Genomic DNA, 20,340 nt, shown 5'->3' on the forward strand with positions numbered 1-20,340 from the left:
GTTTCTAGTGAACTCTGGTTCACCTAAAAACCTCTGTCTCGGTTCGATTGAAGTGAACTCTGGCGCAGTTCGAATGCATATGTGAACATCAACCAGGCAATGCTCCAAAAGCTGGGAGCGGACTACAGCACAGGGCATTCTGGGTAAAAGCAACCAAAACAAGCGAGGGGGGCCAACAGGTCATTCAATTAGTTTGGTTCATTTGGCACAGAGCAGTGTGAAAGCAAACGGCCGCAGCTGAAAATGAAACAAATGTTCCAGTTTTGGTCTCCAATTGAACTGAGTCTACCGGATTATCAAGTGTGAAAACACCCCAATAATAAAGTCTGAGGATGCAAGAAACTTTTTAAAAGAAAACTGCATTTTCTACATTATCTACAAGCACAGTTCTCAAACTGTGGCCTAAATTATTAACAAGATAAAAGCAAACAACATTCATGTTGAAACAGAGACTGCTGAGCACAGGAGGAACTCTCACTGAAAACCAGGTGCACCTGCTGCTTACGGAAAACTGACTCCCACCACTGGTCAATGTATGGTAAACGTATGAAGTGGCAGGTAAAAGTGACCAGCCCACAACTCAGATGCAATGTAAACACAGCATAATAGTTAATATCACAAACTGCGACGTTAACAGAGCTCAGTTTATGAGACAGGAGAACAAACTCTGGCTGAAGGTCCAGAACTGGAGCCGCAAAGAAAACATTCACATTCCCGTTTACTACAGGATGTAGTTATAGTTTCTTGGTGAGTGATTCTCATCAGGTTGAACATAATCACCATGCTAATGCATATGAAATGTAAGCTCTAATCTTTGTGCTAGAGTAAATTTGGTAATATGTGCTACCTTTATTAAAGTACCTCTATTATTAGAGATATTTAATGAGATTCCAGTTGCCATAAGTACAAGGGTTTCATTTTTGGTTCAGTGCAGCTATAAATAGATTTTAAATGCACCATGTTGGATTTTGAGGTCAGAGTTGGTCAGTAAAATCTGGAAACCACTTGACCTTTCTGGTAGTTTACAAATCTGGGACTTTAAAATTCAACTAAATATGCAGTGCCAGTATAAAATCCTTTCTTTTCCTTGTATCAAAACACAAGATACCGATTAAATAAATGTTCTGTTGAACTCCAGATAATATGGTGTAACATGGAAACGTTATATTTGCTGACAAAATTAAAAGTACATATTGAAAAATGTTGGCTGTTCATTCAGACAGAGATAGAGAATAAGCCTTTCAACAGATAACGGGAAGGCCAATTAGAGTCTAGTCAGTTTTTTGAGAACACAAAATGGCACGTAAAATTAACTTCATGTAAAATTAACAGATCCCCTTCTTTGGAGGGAGGTGGGGGGACTAATGCATAACTAAGTTTATTATTTTCCACAAAAATGGTTTATGTGACCGCTAACTCCCACCTGCAGGTGGCAGTATTTCTTCCTTCCACTGCACAGCAACCTCAGCCTTAATTGATGTCAAGTCATTGATATGGCAAGTAACAAAAATTTAGCTGTTTAATTTCTTTGAAGAATAATATTTGTGTGTTTAATCTGTCTGCTTGGTTTTTTTCATATTTTTCCTTCTCTGTGTAAATTCTGGAAGAAGTTTAGTGAGGAAAAAAATATTGCAAAATTCCTTGTAATTATTTCTAAAGTAGCACCACAAAATGAGTAATGTTGATTGTGGGGGGATCATAAAAACAATCCTGGAGGAAGTGCAGAGCATTGCAAAGTAGCTAACTTTGTGGATTTTCAATCTCTGTGTTGCTGGACTTGAAAATGTTTGCAGCTTTTTTGTAAATTTTACATTTAAAAATCAGGATCTACTGTACATACTCTATTATAGTAGCTGCTCTAACTATGCTGATTGCTAAAACCAGGTTTCAGCAATCAAAAGTTGCATGGTAATCAATTTTTCAGTTTTAAAACCATAATGAGACGGTTTCATAATAAAATAATTGTTGTTTATTATAGTTTTCAATCAGATTTCTCCATGTTATTCTCATATTTTCTAACTTTTTAGGTGTTAAATAGAAACAGAAATCATTTGGAATTTATATTAGCAGGACTTAGCTTTACATAAACAGTAGATATGAAATGCGACACAAAACTGATTGGTGAATCTCTAAGGAAGACTGACAAAGATTTCCCCTGTTCACAAGTAAATCTGCTCTGGTGTATGAGGATGAAGCTAAGGAGATGAGAAAAGGATGTCGATGGTAAAAGGAGTAAGTGAGAGGTCGAAACTCAAGATCAGATGGAAAATCAAGAAGGAAAAAGGTGGATTTTTGTTTTCCTTTGGAGATAGAGGAGTTGGTACAGAGGTTGCTTTGACAGGTTGGCTGTTAACCTCACACAGTGCAGGAGCAGTCACGCTAATCTAATCCACATGTTAATGCTCACACACACAAGATGCAAGACGTCCAGCTGCACCAGATGCTCGGATGATGTGTAAGCAGGAACAACATTTGGTGTGTGCAGCGAATCATGGCTGTACGAGAGTAACAAGTAACTCACTACCCCATGAGGGAGTATAGCTCCAACAACCTGCAAAAGGCATTTTTCTCTTTTAGGGAACAGCTCTGCATTCATTATGCTTAACTTTATTCATCATAAATCCAGTGTTCATTAAGGATTCCCTCTGATCTTTCTTCTCAGTTTTAAGAGCACTGACAAAAAAATAAAAAAAAATTTAAAATGCTCCGAAATATTCCCCAAAGTATCTGGAGCTCGACAAAAAGCAGATCCAAGAGTGCCACGACTGTCAAAGGGTAGAGCAGATTTCCCGTTTGGGAAGGTGATTAGCCACAGGTTAGGGAACTCTGTCCTGCAGAGACAAATCAACCAAGAATTGGATTCAGGTTCCCACTCTTTATTTATCTGACCTGTGCGCCTGACATATCCGCTCAGTCAGGCAAGTATAACAGTGTATGGCAGCTGAGGTTAGTGTGGGAAAACCACCGGGGAAAAGGCAGGAAAAGCTGGATAAGTCTTGGAAAAACAATAGGAACACTGCTGGGAGATATTTTAAATGGTAACTGAGGTAAAGTAGGACAATACCGAACACTTGAAGCATAAATCTGCTGAGAGCACTGAAAATAATTGGATTTTTCTGCGCGATTACTGGCTGTAAATTCACTTTTCAATATGTACACGAAGAGTTTGTTTCACCCAAACCGACATTCCAACCCTGGTCCAATACAACAACACAGTTATAACTCAAACTGGGTTGCTTCATATCATTATCTCCATGGTTGCTCCAAAAACTAACCCCAAAAGCCACACAGACGCACAAACAGACTCTGATGCAACTCAGTGGCTCCTAGAGAGACGAGCACAGATGCACCGTCCCGACACAAACTATGGCGCATCCAAACTAATTACATGGCCACAGAGCGATTCCAGCCAAAATGAAGCTGGTGGCAGATTAACAAAGAAAAAACAATGAGGCTGGAATATGGAAATGTCAAAGGAATTTCATCAGCAACCGGAAGAATTAGGACAAAGCCAAAAAATATTTGCACTTTTAGACATAGGGATACCATGAGATGATTTATTACCAGACACACTGCTGTCTGTGCATTTTAATGAAGCAGGCCCTGTTATGTTACATATGGGAAAAACACAGAATGAATGCTTGGATTGGTTCTTGGACAATTTTATTCAAGCTTTTAATGCCTTTAAATAAAATAACAAAGACAACAAACTACGATTTAATAATAAATCAGAATATAATCCAAAAAACAACCAGGTTAAAAAAAAAAAAAAAGATAACCAAACATCTCGTTGTCCAGAAATGAAGACAAAAGGCCATGGGGTCTATGGGGCTGCTGGTAATTTTATCATTGACTTTTATATTTCTGCCTTTTTTGGGACTTTTTCCAGGTATGAAATAGATATTTTTGCATCAATTCATACCCTTGTAAATGTTTCCTATCTGCTTTAGCAGTTGGTGGTTTAACGTGATTCACACACTCCTGTAAGGAAGTCTAGGAAATCAACCAGCAAGGGATTATTTTGGCTCAATCAGGTATCATGATCTATCATATTTCATTAGATTCAGCTGGGGAATGTCAGGGGGAATATGAAAACCTCAGAAATTGGTATACAAGAAAATAAATTACAAGGAATTTGAGCATTTTAAGTCAAACTTATGCTGAAAATCATTAGGAGACATAATTAGCAATGCACAAGTTTAAAATCTGGTATGAAAAAGAGGGAAAACAACCCTGAATCTGTCCAATAAGCAAGCCTGCCACATCACCACCATGCTCATTTATAATAAACCTCATCAGAAGAACGAGCCTTTTAATGGTCATCCAGCATCAAATCGAGTATTTTTAATGAATGAGAGAGCCTTGAACATAAAATTGTTCACTAAAAGAATAAGTCAGACTTCTTCCCTCCATCCATGTCTTAAATTCACTAAAACTAAGAAGTCCCACATGTTTTGGTCCATAACGTTCCAACAAACTTTGATGCACCTTTTTGAGTTTAATACAAATCAGATACAGGTTAAGAATGTGTGTTTCAATGCTCAAATGAGAAAATTCTTGCAATTTCTTCATATGTTGAATTAAAAACACATTTTATTTGGGTTTTAGAAATTATGAATCATTGATTTAGATCCAAATCAAATGTTCTTCTTAAATAGTGAAGTGGTAAATAAAAGAGATTTTATGTAAATGGCAACATAATACAAAACTGGTTCTCACATGGTTTGTCTGATGTAAACATGCTGAGGTGCTCAACTTTAAGGGCAAGTTTTGTGCACTAAAGATGTGAAAAGAACGTCAAATTGCAACATATTTCCTGGATATTGCGAGTTGCATTCAACTCACATTTCCCTCAGTTTTCACTTTCCTTCATTATGTCCCTCTACGGTAAGCGTTCATACCTAGTTTAAATATGACCTATGTAGATATGACCAAACATGCCGACCAAATGTGCCGGAACTCTGCTTGGGTTGCTAGGTAATGGGCTGGGGTTGGCTGGGGTTGCTAGGTAACTGCGCACTGTGACTTAATTGCGTAGACACCGAAAAACATCAAGTTATTGCCAAAATATAGCTGGGTGTTCTTTTTTCTAAATTATTATTAGAAGCAGCAGAGATCCAAATGAAAGCATAAAAACGTGCAAAAAGTGAATTTTACATAATATGTCCCCTTTAAGAAAAACTACTTTAGATTTTAGAATAACTGGCCAAATAAACTGTCTGCATGCACAGCATTAATGTGGATAACCAGAACTATTTTTCTCTCCTTACTAGGAGCTTTTGCATATTTTTCTGTTTGATAAACACCCCTGATGCTAATTTATTCAGACACCATCATCCTAAAACAACCCTTCTGTCCTCACCTGCATATTGTTGAAGCGTCTGGGTTTCTCAAAATGAAACTCGATGTCCACGCTGCCTTGCCCGAGGGCTTCTCTGCTCCATCCAAGGTAATCGTATCCCGGCCACACCCGCAGCTCCTTCGTTTCTATAAAGTCATCTCCTCCCAGGACTCCGTCACAGAGCTGGCCAAGGCCTCCGAACTGCATCCTAAATACACACAGTATCATTAACGCATAATTTTCACAGAAACAACAGACTCAAGTAGCAGCAATGGGAGCAAATTAAGAGGAAAAACATACAGATGAATATGCAAAAATACACATCAATAGCAGAAATACATCCCAGCAGGCTTAAAGCACCACGTCAGGGTCAACAATAGGACCCACTCACCCACAGATGTGCCTGAATCTGCTAGGAAAACGTCTGGATCAAATCAAAAGTGCCTGTTCACCCGTTAGCAAAACATTTCAGCTCCATTAACTGCACAGCCTGTAAAAGTGTGGACAACTCAAACCACCCTAAATTCCTGGTTTACCCCTCATTGCCCACTGCCAAACATTATGGTCTGGAAACGCGCCTCAAATCCCTGAGCGCGTAAGAAAAATAATGCTATTCTCTGCTGATTAGGTGGACAAAAAACCAAACACCTTTTAGTCTGAGCAGATGTGACAAGCACCAGATCCCTTTTATTTTCAGGTTTATTTTAACAACATTTGGGCCACATCTGAATATTTTCTTAAACATTTAATCAGTGGGAGTCAATGGGGAAGAGTTATCGTCTTCTCATGCGTAAAAATAGAAACAGAGATGCAGCTGAATATCGTACCCTTGTTCTGTGCTGCCATCGTAGGTGGAGTCGTTTAGATAGACCGGCATGCCGGGCAAGTTCATGACGTGTCCCACCGGAGCCGTGTAAGCGTTCAATCCATCTGGGAAAACATAATTACAGGTTATTCAGGAAGACTTAGAAAGAAAGCATTGTCTCTTATAGCTCTCTGTTATGTTTCCAAATATTTTGCTACTCAAATCTTATCGTTTTGATTTGGTGATGCACAAACAGGATGTCAGATTTAGGACCACAGTGCCAGTGTGATGGATGGAAATTTGTTAATTTACCATTCAGAGGTACATTTACTCTTTGAGTTACATTTAGTCTTTTTGGTTGCCAGCAGTTTGGCTAAAGATGTTAATGTCTAGTCTGATTTGGCTAATGTAGTGGTCAGATGCCACCAGCAGAGGGAGTCTAGCGCTTGATAAGTGTCTGGCTCTTTAATTAAAATATTCCCCTCCTTCAAGTATGAGTTTATATATAAACACACCTGTACGGCTGTAAATTAGTTTATTAACTTTTGGAAAGCTGGTGAGTATATTTTTGACACTCCGTATGTTGACACACTCCTTTGATAGCTCTGTTGTTAGCTCCATCGTTAGCTCTGTTGTTAGCGCCGTTGTTAGCTCCATTGTTAGCGCCGTTGTTAGCTGCCATACTGTTAAACTTTGAAATCATCGTGTATGTTTGCAAGCTAACTGAAATAATAATGCACGCTGGAGCAGAGGCGATGTGTCTGGCTCGTTTATTAAAAATATTCCTCTTCTTCGGGGCTTTTACACCAGCATATAACTTAAATTGTGCTTTTATCAAATATATTTTGGCTACCAATGCATTAAACATCAATGTGCAAACACCAAGCGATGGCTATCAGAGATTAGCATAGGGCTGAAAAATGTATCACATGCTCCGACATTTTAGGCAATAAAATGTTATTTAAAAGGGAATCAAACTGTTTATATTAATCTTTTAATGCATTTGAGAGGTTAAATAAAACAAATTATTATATCCAATTAATTGTTAGAATAAATTGCTCGAAAAATCAATTACTTAGTTGAGGCCCTACTCACAGGCAGTGCCAGAAAAATATGATCAGTGTTACTTGTTTCACCTGTCAGTGGTCATAATGTTATGCCTCATATGTGTGTTTTTGACCTTGTCCAGACAGTTGCTTTCCAAGTAGTGTGCAGAATGAGGAGGTCATGTTGTTGGACCTCTTCATCCCTGGCATGCATTAACCCATAAACTCTCGCCGCTGTAACAAACGGCTGCTAATCAGGCTGGTCAGTGAGTCAACAGCGGCTACAACCTCTGCTATCCATAATAAACAACACTTCACAGGGTATTTACACTGCAGCGTGCTCTTCAGGCACATGAATGACTGTCTGAGGGTCGGGCAGCTTCTCTCTGAATGTTAAATACTAGAAAGAGCAGTCACCTCTGTATACTGATTTGTGATTACATAATGTGTGGAAATAAAGCCTGACATTCATTAGATTCTGCATAATCTGTGGCCTGAAGTTGAACCAAGTTGCTGCACCCCTGAGACCACAGAGGATCTTTTTTTTTAAAGCGACGCTTTCCCTGAAGGCACGGAGCAGGAACCGGGTCTCACTGACGACTGTGATTTACAGAGCGCCCCACTCTGTCTCTGGGAGGTGGATGGGGGCAGGAAAGGAGATGAACCAGTCATAAATACTCAGCGTTGTGCTTCACTAAAACCAACATCATTCATCAGGCTGTGGCTTCTTTTCTCTGGGCGAACCCCTTAGAGGCTGCACAAACACGTACTAGTAATCATTACCATCTGATATGAAATTAAATCTAAGAAGAAGGAAAACTCAGTCACCTTCAACATAATCAAACTTATCAAGATTGAGCAGGCATGCCTCAAATACGCACACCAGATGATAAGAAAAGCAAAGAGTTTGTGTGTTTCTGTCACCACATACTTACCATTCCACACACAACCGTAGAGCTCCACCCGAAGGCAAACACTCATCACTCGGTCGGCCAGGGGGTAAAACCGGACCATACGGGCAACAATCGGGGGTCCGAGGTCCTTCAGCACAATTTCATAGGTGTTCTCATTACCTGACACCACCTGGAGAGGGGAAAAGCACAAATACTCAATTACATGCTGCACCACCCTGTTGGTTCCTTCCTGTTTGATCCCGCCTGAAGGCTCAGATGTTTTTATTCTGGGCAGTTTCCAGTTCTATCGATTTAGAAAATGTCTGGATGAAATTAACTTTTCTTTTTAGTTTCCAAAAACATGAAAAATACAGATTTTAGAGAGAGAGAGTCCGCATTTGACACAATATAAACAACGCTTTTTAACTGGATGGATGGATGGATGGATGGCAAAAGACAAAGGATGGATAAAAGGTAGATGGATGAACTGATGAATGGATGAAAGGACAGAGACTAATGGATGCAAAGACAGATAAATGGAGACAACTTGAGGGATGGGAAGATAGATGGATAGAAAAAGACAAAGGATGGATGAAAAGATAGATGGATAAAGTAATGGATAGATGAAAGGATGGACAGACTGATGGGGCAAATCAAGGGATGGGTTGATGGATAGAAAAAGACCAGATGAATGAAAAGACAGACAGACTGATGGACGGACGGACGTCATTGAATCAATCTATTTTTGCTCCACAATCAGAAACTGCCAGGACCAGCTGCCTGGAGACACTTGGACATGTTGTCCCAGTCAGACAAATATAACTTCATGAACATGTCTGGAAATGCTGAGGACCTTCTGACCACTAAGATTGACTTGATATCAGACGACAACTGAAAGTGGAGAACAAAGTGAGTGACTCCTCGTCTAGACGGTGCTTAATGGGGGTCTGAATTCCCAGAAACCCAGAGCAGGGCTTATCGACAAGGAAAACACTTAACGCGTGCCGAATGCTAAAAGTTAGGATTTCTTTGCACTTATCTTCACAACAACAATCAATGTTTAGCTATAAATAAAACAGTCAGGTAAAGAGCATTAATATTCAACAGCCTGAAGACACGGATCAATTTCTCTTCCATAGTTTAGCTCACCCTCAGGCTCCTTTTGACATTTACTTTTTTGCACTTGTGTACAGAATTGTCCCAGTGTAATTAATGAAACGCTGTCCTTAGATGGATGAATTTCTGCTGACTGACCTCTTGTCCCCAGCGATCCTGCCAAGTGATCCATTTCTTTCCGTCTCTGGAGTAACGGAGCCGATAACTGCGGACAAACTCTTGTCCGTGACCATCAGCGTGCCGACCTTGGGTACCAACAAGAGCCACGAAGTGGAGTTTGTGAAGGTCGATCTACAGGAAATACATCATTAACACAAGTGTCCCAGAACAAGTCATCTTTCAAAAACTTTGCAGTCTAAAATAAGTAATTTATTATTTATTTGTTTTCTTTCTTCTCCACCTGCTTCTTTTTAAAGGTGACCTATTATGTTTCCTTAAACAGGTTAGGCTAGGGTCCATGAGCTAAACAAAAAATGTTCATTACATTATTTGCACACAATCATTATTAGATGATGGGATTTTAGTCTGGTCAGTTCTTTCTATTCTGAGCTCCTTTCAGAATGAGCTGTTTTATGGCCTCTTGTCACTTTAAATCCAAATAAGCTGATGCTGGCCATGCCTCTCAAATCAATGTTTACACTCACATGAAAATGGCTGCCAACTGGACAATTATTCAACCATACACTTTAGAAAAGCAGTACCACAACTAACCAGAATGCAGCAAGTGAATGGTAAGTCAACAACAATTCATTTGTATTTTCCAGCAGCAATTGTACAGCAATAAAAGCAGATGCCCAAACGTGCTGGAGCTCCGCTTGAGTTGTTAGGTTGGTTGCTATGTGAGGGGTTGGGCTTGCAACAGGTTGCTAGGTAACAGACTGGGCTTTGAAAGGGTTGCTAGGTGAGGGGCAGGGCCTCCTGATTTGTGACTTTACATTTTGAAGGTTTTTGAAACAGCTCATTTGCCAGACACTAAAAACAATAACCTATTGCCAACAAACACCTGAGTGTTTTTTTTAAATGTGCTGAAGTAGTTGAGACCCAAATCAAAATACAAAAAGGTACAAAATGTGAATTTTGCATAATACATCCTCTTTGAAGTCACAGGTGAAATGGCATGCCTTGTTTTTCTGAAATATAGAACCTTAAACCTGTCCAACTCTCCAAGTTTACAGATTTGTCTGACATCATAAAACAACTGTTTCCCATTTAAAAAGTAGATAGAGTTACAATGGATCAGCCAGAGGAATGCTCCCTCGGATTATGCTTTCAAACTACGAGTATGGAAGGATTCAGGCTAAGCCGCTTTTTCTGGTGAAAAACATGTACAGTGCCTTTTAAAAGTATCATATTTATTCATATTGGAGCAATAAAGCTCAATTTTTAAGGGACTTTATGTGACATACCAACACAAAGTGGTGCATAATTGTGAAGTGAAAGAAAAATAGTATTTCAAATCTTTCAAAAATAAACTTGCAGTCACAAGGTTGTGGTATTTTTTGGTATTGTTTATCCTGAAACTAACATTTTCTCCCTTTCTTGTTTGTAGCTCAAGCTCAGTCAGGCTGGTACATCCATTCAAACACATGGATATGCTTTGCTCTAAACTGGTACAGCACACTTTAATACACCAACATCTTCACTAACTTGGTACGCTTGAAATAAGTCAAAACTAACTTACAAGTTACTTTCAGACAAGAAATCAGAGGTGGTTTTATCAGGGCTGTCCAAAGTCCGTCCTCGAGGGCCGGCATCCTGCATGTTTTAGTTCTCTCCCTGGTAATACTAACAACCTTTTCAGCTTGTCGATGTTCTTCTAAGGCCTCTAACGAGCCATCATTGGATCCAGGTGCGTTAAACCAGGGAGAGAACTAAAACACGCAGGATGCCGGACCTCGAGGACCGACTTTGGACATAAGTCAATAATTTCTTAATATTGATGAAAAAGTATTTAAAATTGGTCTGTCATTTGACCCTTTGCTTTTGACCCTTTGCATGTGACGTCACGCTCTCTAGAACTCCGCCCACACCGCCATGACGGACCAATGCGCTCTTTTAAAGCTAGTGTAAAAGCAAACATCTGTAGAATAATATAGCGTCTGTTTAGATGATTTCGCTTTAAAATGGACACAGGATGCTGCGCAGTCGGCTGAGCAAACAGAGAAGGATGCAAACCAAAGTTGTGGTTTTATTTTATAACTTTTAATGAGGGAAGATATGAATAAACGGACAAAAACAACTTTGGAAAACAATTTCAGTTGCTCTATTCAGTATCACTTCCGACATCCATCATGGCGTCTGATTAAGTGACGTAATTACAAACGGTCAATAATTAAAATAATCTGCCAGTGGAAAGAAAATGTCCTGTTTACCTAATCTGCTTTAAACATCCCTGCTGCTTGTTTGCTAATACTCTCTAGAAGATGTGCATCTTTTTCCTTTCACATCAAGTTGTGAATTACTTTAATTTTGATTTTAGCAACACCTCATTTTACAAGAATGAACAATGAGAAATACAGACTATGGTAGAATATAAAAAATTTAACCTGAAATGCCTGTTTCACCTGCGTCTTCTTCTATCAACAGGGTGACCATTTAACCAAATATATCCAAACAATCAATTAAAGCTAAATTATCCCTTCTGCTCATCTAATCTAACACCAACTCACAGTGATTGCTAAGGGAGCACATACCAATTAGTTAACAATATTACTTGGATTAAGTTGTAGTTTGTTTACCTTGTAGCTACATTGGCCATTGGGGATTTGTAAAGCAGAACCAGAAAAATGTATAAAACACATGGTGGTTTTCCACCCACTACAACAACAAAAAAAAAAACCTTTTTGCAGCAATAGCTTCACTTCAGGGGTGAATTTTTAAAAACTTAAAGAGCAGGAAAGTCAGCTCACAAAACGCAGGTGAAGCCATTTATTTCCAATCCTAAAACACAATGATGGATTGCCACACATTACTGGTTTAGTAATGAACAAATAAGATTTAACACTGTATTACAAATAAGAGAGCGACCATGGAAAAACATAATCAACATCTTGAAATGACTGGTGCAATCAAGCAGTACTGAACAAAATGAAGCAAGATGTTTGAAAATGTAGTCAGGAAATTATATAAAACTCTTTAAAAGCAATCAGCTGTTCATTTAGGCAGCAACAATATTTGGAGAACACAGACAGAGATTGTTGTTTATAGTTTGTAATGCTCATTATATACTATATACTGCACTAATCACTAAGATGCTGAATGTCAACTCAGCTTTAAAAATAGCAACTACTATTATGGCAACTACTCTCTTGCACACAGTGTGACGCCACTTCTGCTTCTATATAAATAATGATGTTTTATGGCAGGAAAAGTAAATTGAAAATATTTGTGATACATCTAACTATAGTTCTTAAATAAAATTTTTAATTGGCTAACATCAAAGCTAAAATTGGCCACAAATATCTGAGCTATGAATCTTTATTTCATAATAATTACACAAAAAATGAAAGGAGAAACATATTCAAATTAATTTTATGTAAAAACGGAAAAGCAAAAAATGTTCCTTCTGTTAAAATAATCTAACATATCAGTAATGAATGTTAATATTACATTGTAAGATTTATTCAATGTCATTTTAACTTTGAGAATGAAGGAAAAAAGTTTGACTAAACATCTGCTGGATTTGGTGAGTGTTTGTGTACCGCACATGCTAGCACACATTTTTGCAATTTCCTCCTTTAAACAATGAAACAAGTAGGGATATATCAAAATCTGATTTCCGCTTTACATCTTTTTTTTCCTGTTTTTATTTCTGTGAGTTGACTTTAACTCAAAGTCAAGAATGCAGCAAGGGGTTTCTGGATGGTAAGTCAACAAAACATCCAACAGTAAAACCAGCTGACCAAACATAACGGAGCTCTGCTTGGGTTGCTAGGTGACGGGCTGAGCTTGGCTGGGGTTGCTAGGTAACGGCACAGGGTCAGTTGATTTTGACTCAGGCAGGTTTTCGAAATGGCTACTTTTCCAAAAAGCATTAACTTATTGCCAAAAAACAGCTGGGTGGTTTTTGTAAGTGCTTGAATCCCTTTGAATAATTGTTATTCTTCCCACAGATAAGCAAGGAACACTGAATAAACAGAGAAACTGACCTGAAGGTACTCTGACTCATTGGGGAAGACTGGTGCTGCCGGACACCACGCTCCATCCCCTTCTCCGGTGCTCAGCCTGAAAAACAGAAGATCGATTATTTTTTAAGTAAAAAATAAAACTCACTTTCAAGGCTGGTCCATCAAATTGAAACAAACAAAAAAAGAGGCAAACATACGAGTCCCTCCACTAAATCTAAAACGTCAGCGTTGGCAACGTGGAGAGGATTCAGCACAACCTTACATACATAATAATGGCAATCAAAGATTCACAAAGTTGCAGCAGTGAATCTGACCAAGAAATACCCAGCAAGAAAGAGACTTGGATATGCACACTGACGAAAAGCACAGACAGCATCCAGCTCACGAAGAGGGGGAATAACACGGAAGGACTAAAACCTCCTTCTGACAAGATCTGGTGCTCACTGTCAGGACTGGATCTTTGCTGAGAGTTTTTATCGTGACCACACACATGCATCAAACATTTCCTCCCAGTGCGAACCCTCCCTCAATCCACCCGGAGGAGAGGAGCTTTTACCAGCACCATTTATTGGCCACGAGGAAACCACAGCCTTGGCCGTGAATCTGCGAGGTTGGACCGGCCTTTTGGAACAAACTTCCAGGCCACAACCACGCTCTGACCGCTTCGGGGGCCTCTCTGAAAACAAAAGCTGCTGCGCCGACCACTAAAACAAATCACAAGATCAACTCGGTTAAACTGACGGTGACGTTGGGATTTAAAATTCAACCCTTTCCCCCCGTCTGCCCGTGGGTGAGCTCATACAGCTGGGAGCCGCAGGATTAAATCAACACATTAGCGGTCCACCCAGAGTCCTGTGACTGAGGAGGAAGGAGAAATGCAGCCAGGCTCAGTTTTGACCTGAATGCACCAGCCTGTTCTGTTTAGTTAAATATCTTCTGAAAATGCAAAATTCTCCAATTTTCTTCACTCTATCGTATCTAATATGCTATATAATTTTTCAGGGGAAGAGAAATATCGTCCATTAAACCTTGAAAGCCGATTCATCCCCAGTTTATAGCGCAGCACTGCAGCAATGCACCTTTCACTCATTTTCTGTTTTACTTTATGTTCGCAGCTCGGCCTGTTTTCCCTCTCAGGGTCTCCCTAATGTGCCTTAAAAACAGCTTGAGCTAACAATCACTTCCACATGGTTAGACACCGGGCCAACAGACCCAACCGGCCCGAACACATGATCCTGCAAAAAGCTCCAACACGTGGCTGTAGCGTGTTACGGGTTTAACTGGGCTCTCGCGGATCTGAGCAGACGAGGTGGTAATACAATTAGCAAATGGGTTTCATGAAGGCACACGCAATTATCTCCTGCCGAAATTTAATAGACTTCAGAAACATTAGTTTTTTTCTTTAGCGTGGTGCCAGCGGACTGAAAATAAGCTCTGCAGACAAACACATTAGTCTAAAGAAGGGCTTGATTTACATTTTGAGCAGGTTAGGAGCAAACAGCTACAGCCGATGCATACTTATGAGATGAATTGTATTAATCATAAAACTGTTTAACAACGACTACAATCGGTCAGCCTATGAACATCAAAGCTGAATGTTTAACTAGAGTACAAGCCTCAAAGGTAAAAACTGTCCCTAATTATTTTTGTTTTCCTACAAAAAATGTGAGTTGTATTTCAATATACATGTAGATCATATTTTAATAAACACTGTTCTGTGAAAAAAAGTGGTAAAAAAATTGTGCACCTTGCAAAACCTTTTCACAGCACAACCCCAAATTTCCCCTGTTTTACTGAGATTATATATATAAATTGTACACAAAGTAAATGACTGAAGAGGAATGGAAATGATGCACAGGTTGTAAAATATTTAAGAATTAAACAATTGTTATGCATTTGTATTCAACGCCTTAAGCCACCACTGGGGACATGCATCTTGCAGCTTTGCTGAATGAATTTTATAACCATTCTTTTTTTCAAAAGAGCTCAATTTCAGTCAGATATCTTTGTATTACTGGAAGTAGAACATTTATCCCAGTCTGATGTTTTTTTGCAGCTCCTTGCAGGTTTTCTTCCATCTTTGACTTAAATTTGACTCCATCCATCCTCCCATGGGCACAGCATGATGCTAGATGTTCGCTTTAGCCATGAGGACCAACTAATCTGGATTTATACTAAAAGATGATGCCAAGATATGCAACTGCACGTATGCAGAAAATGATTTCTGATTGATAAGTCGACAAAAAAAACACTTGTCTTGTCCAGCAGCCATTGTGCAGCACATACAGCACTAGTGGACCAAATGTTCTGAAGCTCAGCTTGGGTTGCTAGATAACGGGTCTGGATTTGACTGGGGTTGCTAGGTAACGGTGCAGTGTCCATCGAATGTGACTAAACAATCTGGAGGTTGTTGAAAAGGCAAATTTTTCATACACTAAAAATGATGATCTTACTTCCAGAAAATTGCTGGATGTTTTTTATGCACTTGGGCTGCTTTTAGAAGCAGTTGAGTCTTAAATTGAAGCACAAAAACCTGCATAATGTGAATTTTGCATAATAGGTGCCCTTTAAAAAACGTTTTCACAGAGTTTTATCACTCTGCCTCCCCGTTAACCTTTCTCTTTAAGAGGCCAACAAGTTCTCAGCAGGATGTCAGTCAGGTGTGGAGTTTTCTCAGGTCATTTGTCGGCCATCTTTCAGGCCTCAGCTAGCAGAGCATGTGATGGAGTGTGGGTCCATGTGATGCAGCAGTGACCCACATAAAGCATGAGACCTCAACACACACTAGAAACCTCCGCCTGCTAAAACTGTCTGAGAAATCACTTCCACACAGCAGAGTGTGGAAGTGATTTTCTTATTCACTCTGAAAAGCTCCAACTGGCTCGTCCTCAATGGTAGCAGCCGTGTCGATACTCCACCATCCTGCCAACGCTTACCGCCGCCTTATGCTGGTCATCAACACTGGCTCATCCATCGCCTGCAAAGACTCATTTTATCTTCCTGGGAAAGCTGGCAAAAACAATTTCGTCAACCTCAAAATGGGTTTCATCGCTCCTCCACCTTGAGCTTTGTGCTACGTCATCTGACTGCTTCATTCTGGCATCTTTATTGCAGTAACTCAATCCAAATAGCAACGTTTATTGTGGGAGTTGGTGAATTTTTAAGAGCCTCAATCACTCTTTATTACTTTCTTAACTTCCAATTATGTGTTTTTGCTAACTCTAGTTTGTGATTATGGCACTGAGAATGAGCGACTCAAGGCCCAGCACAAAACCCAGGTCCATCAAGTCAAAGGCGATGGGAAAGGCTTCAGCAGTGGGGCCAAAATCCCCAAATTGAATCAATTTAAGGGCCAAAATTAGCTTTTTAATTTTAATTAAAAATTTATTTACTTTGAATTCTTACCTGCAAAAAAATAATTTAAACAACTAATACTTTAAAGAAACAAACATTTGCCTTAATATTTACGGTTATTTAACTTTTTGGGCCAATTACTTTTTATTTTGCAGGTCTATAAATAGCTTTAGTTAATTTCCGGCAACAAAAATGAGAATTTTCTTTTAAATCCTCTGCTCTTTAGCCAAGTATAATGGGTGGGTGTGCCCAAGTGTGTTTTTGGGTAAAAAGTCACTGGATATTAGCAGCATGACTTTCTATTTATATATATATAAAAAGGAAAATAAAAGAAAATCCTTTGTGTGGCATGTAATATTTTCTGCTTAAGATGATATCAACCCAATGACAAAGTGTCCATCTGCATTGACTCCATATGTCAGACGACCAAATATTTACCATTTTTGAACCACACAAAGTTATTACAAAGGCCAGAAATGGCCCCCGGGCCACACTTTGGACACCCCTGGATTAGAGCGCTCCCCCCAAATTAGGAGTGAAACTTTCCCAAACACAGAAGCTTAAGCATCAGGAGACCTTCTGCACCAGATTGTGAAGGAAATGGACAGAGAAAAAAAACGAAAAAAGACAGCCAAGGACCGAGGTGACGCTTCTGATTTTCTGTTTCATCTGATGACGATGTTCCCCTTTGGATGTTATGGCTGCTGGTGCCAGACAGGCTGGTGTGAGTATTTCAGAAACTGCTCATCTCTTTGATTATAGAGAATGTTTTAACGCAGAAAACGTCTCCACCGAGCGGCTGATGTCTTGTTAATGTCAGACTGGTTTGAAATGACAGGAAGGCAACAGTAGCTCAAACAACCATGTAGATGGTTTACAGCAGCAGACGATCACACCGGGAACCACTCCTGTCCGTTAAAAACACCAAAATGAGGCGACGATTCCCACAGGCTCCAGCATCATCCACTGCATCAACGGTTCAGGCCGGTGGTGGTAGAACGGAGTACAGCGTATTTTCTACTAAAGCTTTCGGCCTCTTAGTATGAACTAGGCCTGTTACAATAACACATTTTGCTCAATGATAAATTGTCCCAGAAATTATTGTGATAAACGACATTAACATTTTGAGACCATTTTCATCCATTGGTAATGGGAATGGCATGATAATGCAAGTTAAGATTAATGGACTTCAAAAATACCTTATTGAGCCAAAAGGGAAATTAAATCATATTAATTCAAATTCTTCAGAGTTTTTGTAGATAGTGACAGGAAAGATTTCTTATAGCAGTCTGTATTACAGCTAATTTGAAGGAGCTTCTGACTGAAGACACTTTCCCTTATAAAGTGCCTTCAATCACTCATGAAGCGAGACAAAACACGACAACCATCAGCAAGAAAGAAAGTAAAGAAACACACAAAACCATAAATAAAATGGGTTATGAATTTTGTGAACAAAATTACCCTTTGAAAAATATTAAACCAAAATAAAAATGATCATAATCATTTTAATTTATTATACTATTAGTTGATAAGTTATTTGCTTACTGCAACTGGCTTTCTACCAACAGAGAGTAATTTTAAAACACTGCAATCGTCTCCATCCATTCATGACAACAGTGCCTCCATCTTCCCATCTCCGCTTCCAGCAGGACATCGAGCCATGAAACAAAACTCAAATAATCTAAAGCTGCGTTCTTCAACTTTAGATTTTCTTTTTAAAAAAAGGGCCTTGAAATCTACATTCACATAGCAGGTGTTGATTTTTTATTTTTTCCTGGTTGTTCATGCCACTAATTAAACTTGATTGCAGTGAGACTTCTGTGTGAATAGAAGAAGAAGAATGCTAACATTGCATAGATAGCAGTGTAATGTTTGCAGAGGTCATAATGGATCAATTCTGAAGCTTAGGGCTCTGTTTAGACAAAGTCTGGTGGGACAGTGATGGGATTCAGTGACAGAGACTTTGTTCATAATTACATAATTATAATTTTCAGTCTTGTTTATGTCCTGATTTACAGCTTCTGGCTTTTTCTGGTGCAGAGTTAAGATGCATGTCTCACATCAATGACTTAAGTCATTTGAAAACAATCAGACACATTTAGTACCACAAATGGAAGCGGCACAGATCTGATTTAATTGAGGGTGAAAAGATCAGAATTGGGCCATTCAGACTGCAGTGAAAAAGTCAGATAGAGGTTATATTTGAGCAAAAAATGTTCATTTGGGTCGAATTTTCCTGCTGTGTGAACGTAGCTCCATAGATCTCCATTGGGATGTGGGCAAACGGGAGATTCACGTCATGGAGTCGACAAATCAGCAACATCTTTCTGGAGACTTTATGAACTGTTGATATCATTATGAATCAAAATCTAAGAAGAATTTTTCAGACATCTTCTTCAAGCAAAGCTCCATAAAGGAGGTCAAACCTGGAACCAGCAAGTTGTACTTCATAGTATATTTAGATAGATAAGATAGATAGATAAATCTTTATTGTCATTGTCACAAGAACAACGAAATTTAAAAAGTGCCATGTTTACAGAAACATAAAATCATAAAAGAGACCAACACCTGCAAACATGTACATGGTTTTTAAGTCACTTACTGGATGTGTATTTACTTCTAATTTGGTATGAACCAACTTAAAATGACCTTTTTTCAGATTGTTAGCTTAAATCGTTTGTTATTCAAGCTCTTATGAAACTGGTCCGTGCCACTGAAGACCCATAATGACTGCTGCAGTTCTCATCACTCATCTTTCCAGCTGCTGCATCTGATGGAAAGCTAAAAGTTGCATCATCACAGTAAAACTGTCACAAGAAATCCTTTATTCAAGGTGGTGCAGACATTTTCAAGATGGATTGGGGCTTCAGAAAATCTTGGGATTACAGTGTTTTATAGATGAATAAATTTGTGTCTCTATGCATCAATGTTTGGGGGAATTTGTTATGCATGTACAGTATATGAATGGGTGCATAAATACATTCAAGTTTTCTGTAAATTTACCTGAAAAATGTATCTAATCTGGAAAATGACGACACTTTAAACCTTTATCATATATTATCTGATCATCTATTCACCGGAACGTGCTACAACCTCAACTTGTGGCATTGTTCTAATTAAATTTTAGCTTGCAGAGGTATAATTAAGCTTTCTATCATTTTTAAGTTTTACTTTTTGAACTGATCCAACTTAAATAGAGATTTGAAGCTCAGCCTAATAAGCAGGTGTTCACCTCTTCAGGCATCAACCCTCTCATTACAGAGCTGAACTAAAAACACCCGATTACAAACATGCCTTCAATTTAATATAATTCTAAACCAAAACATGCGACTGCACTTTGAGCATCATAACAACATCACTCCAGCTTTTCCAGGAATTATGCATGCAGCATATTGTAGGGACAGAAGGTTAAAGGCAGTGTTTGTTGTGTTGCGAAGCATGTGTGCAGAGGTTAATGTTTAATGATTGCTGTTGTGCTTTTTAATGAAGTCTCTTAATTCAAAAACAATTTTACTCTCACCTGAATGTGATTTCCAGCATATATCGGATGTGGGCAGCAGCCCAGAACCAGAGAACTGGTAGCAAAGCATTTAATCCACCCTATCAAGTCTCAGCCAGAGCAGCTATTCAAAGTGGTGATTATCAGTTCTTTATAAAG

At 39.0% G+C, this 20,340-nt stretch overlaps 1 protein-coding gene and 1 long non-coding RNA gene across 6 annotated transcripts in view; one reads left to right on the top strand and one right to left on the bottom strand.

The window, feature by feature from the left end:
- ddr1 (discoidin domain receptor tyrosine kinase 1) overlaps positions 1-20,340 on the bottom strand; it is an 87,146-nt gene that overhangs the window by 27,113 nt on the left and 39,693 nt on the right. For all 5 annotated transcript variants that reach the window (XM_032558899.1, XM_032558898.1, XM_032558897.1 and 2 more), the window contains exons 4-8: positions 13,350-13,425; positions 9,340-9,492; positions 8,128-8,275; positions 6,169-6,271; positions 5,363-5,549 (exon numbers count right to left, since the gene is read on the bottom strand). In XM_032558899.1, coding sequence (XP_032414790.1) covers positions 5,363-5,549; positions 6,169-6,271; positions 8,128-8,275; positions 9,340-9,492; positions 13,350-13,425 — 667 coding nt within the window. The remainder of the gene's footprint in view (positions 1-5,362; positions 5,550-6,168; positions 6,272-8,127; positions 8,276-9,339; positions 9,493-13,349; positions 13,426-20,340) is intronic.
- On the top strand, positions 233-20,099 carry LOC116717477 (uncharacterized). Its single transcript, XR_004338746.1, has 3 exons — positions 233-324; positions 16,162-16,167; positions 20,090-20,099. It is a non-coding gene; the product is annotated as an uncharacterized LOC116717477 (long non-coding RNA).

The sequence above is a fragment of the Xiphophorus hellerii genome, chromosome 3 (genome assembly GCF_003331165.1).
Source record: "Xiphophorus hellerii strain 12219 chromosome 3, Xiphophorus_hellerii-4.1, whole genome shotgun sequence".
Taxonomy (NCBI): Eukaryota; Metazoa; Chordata; class Actinopteri; order Cyprinodontiformes; family Poeciliidae; genus Xiphophorus; species Xiphophorus hellerii.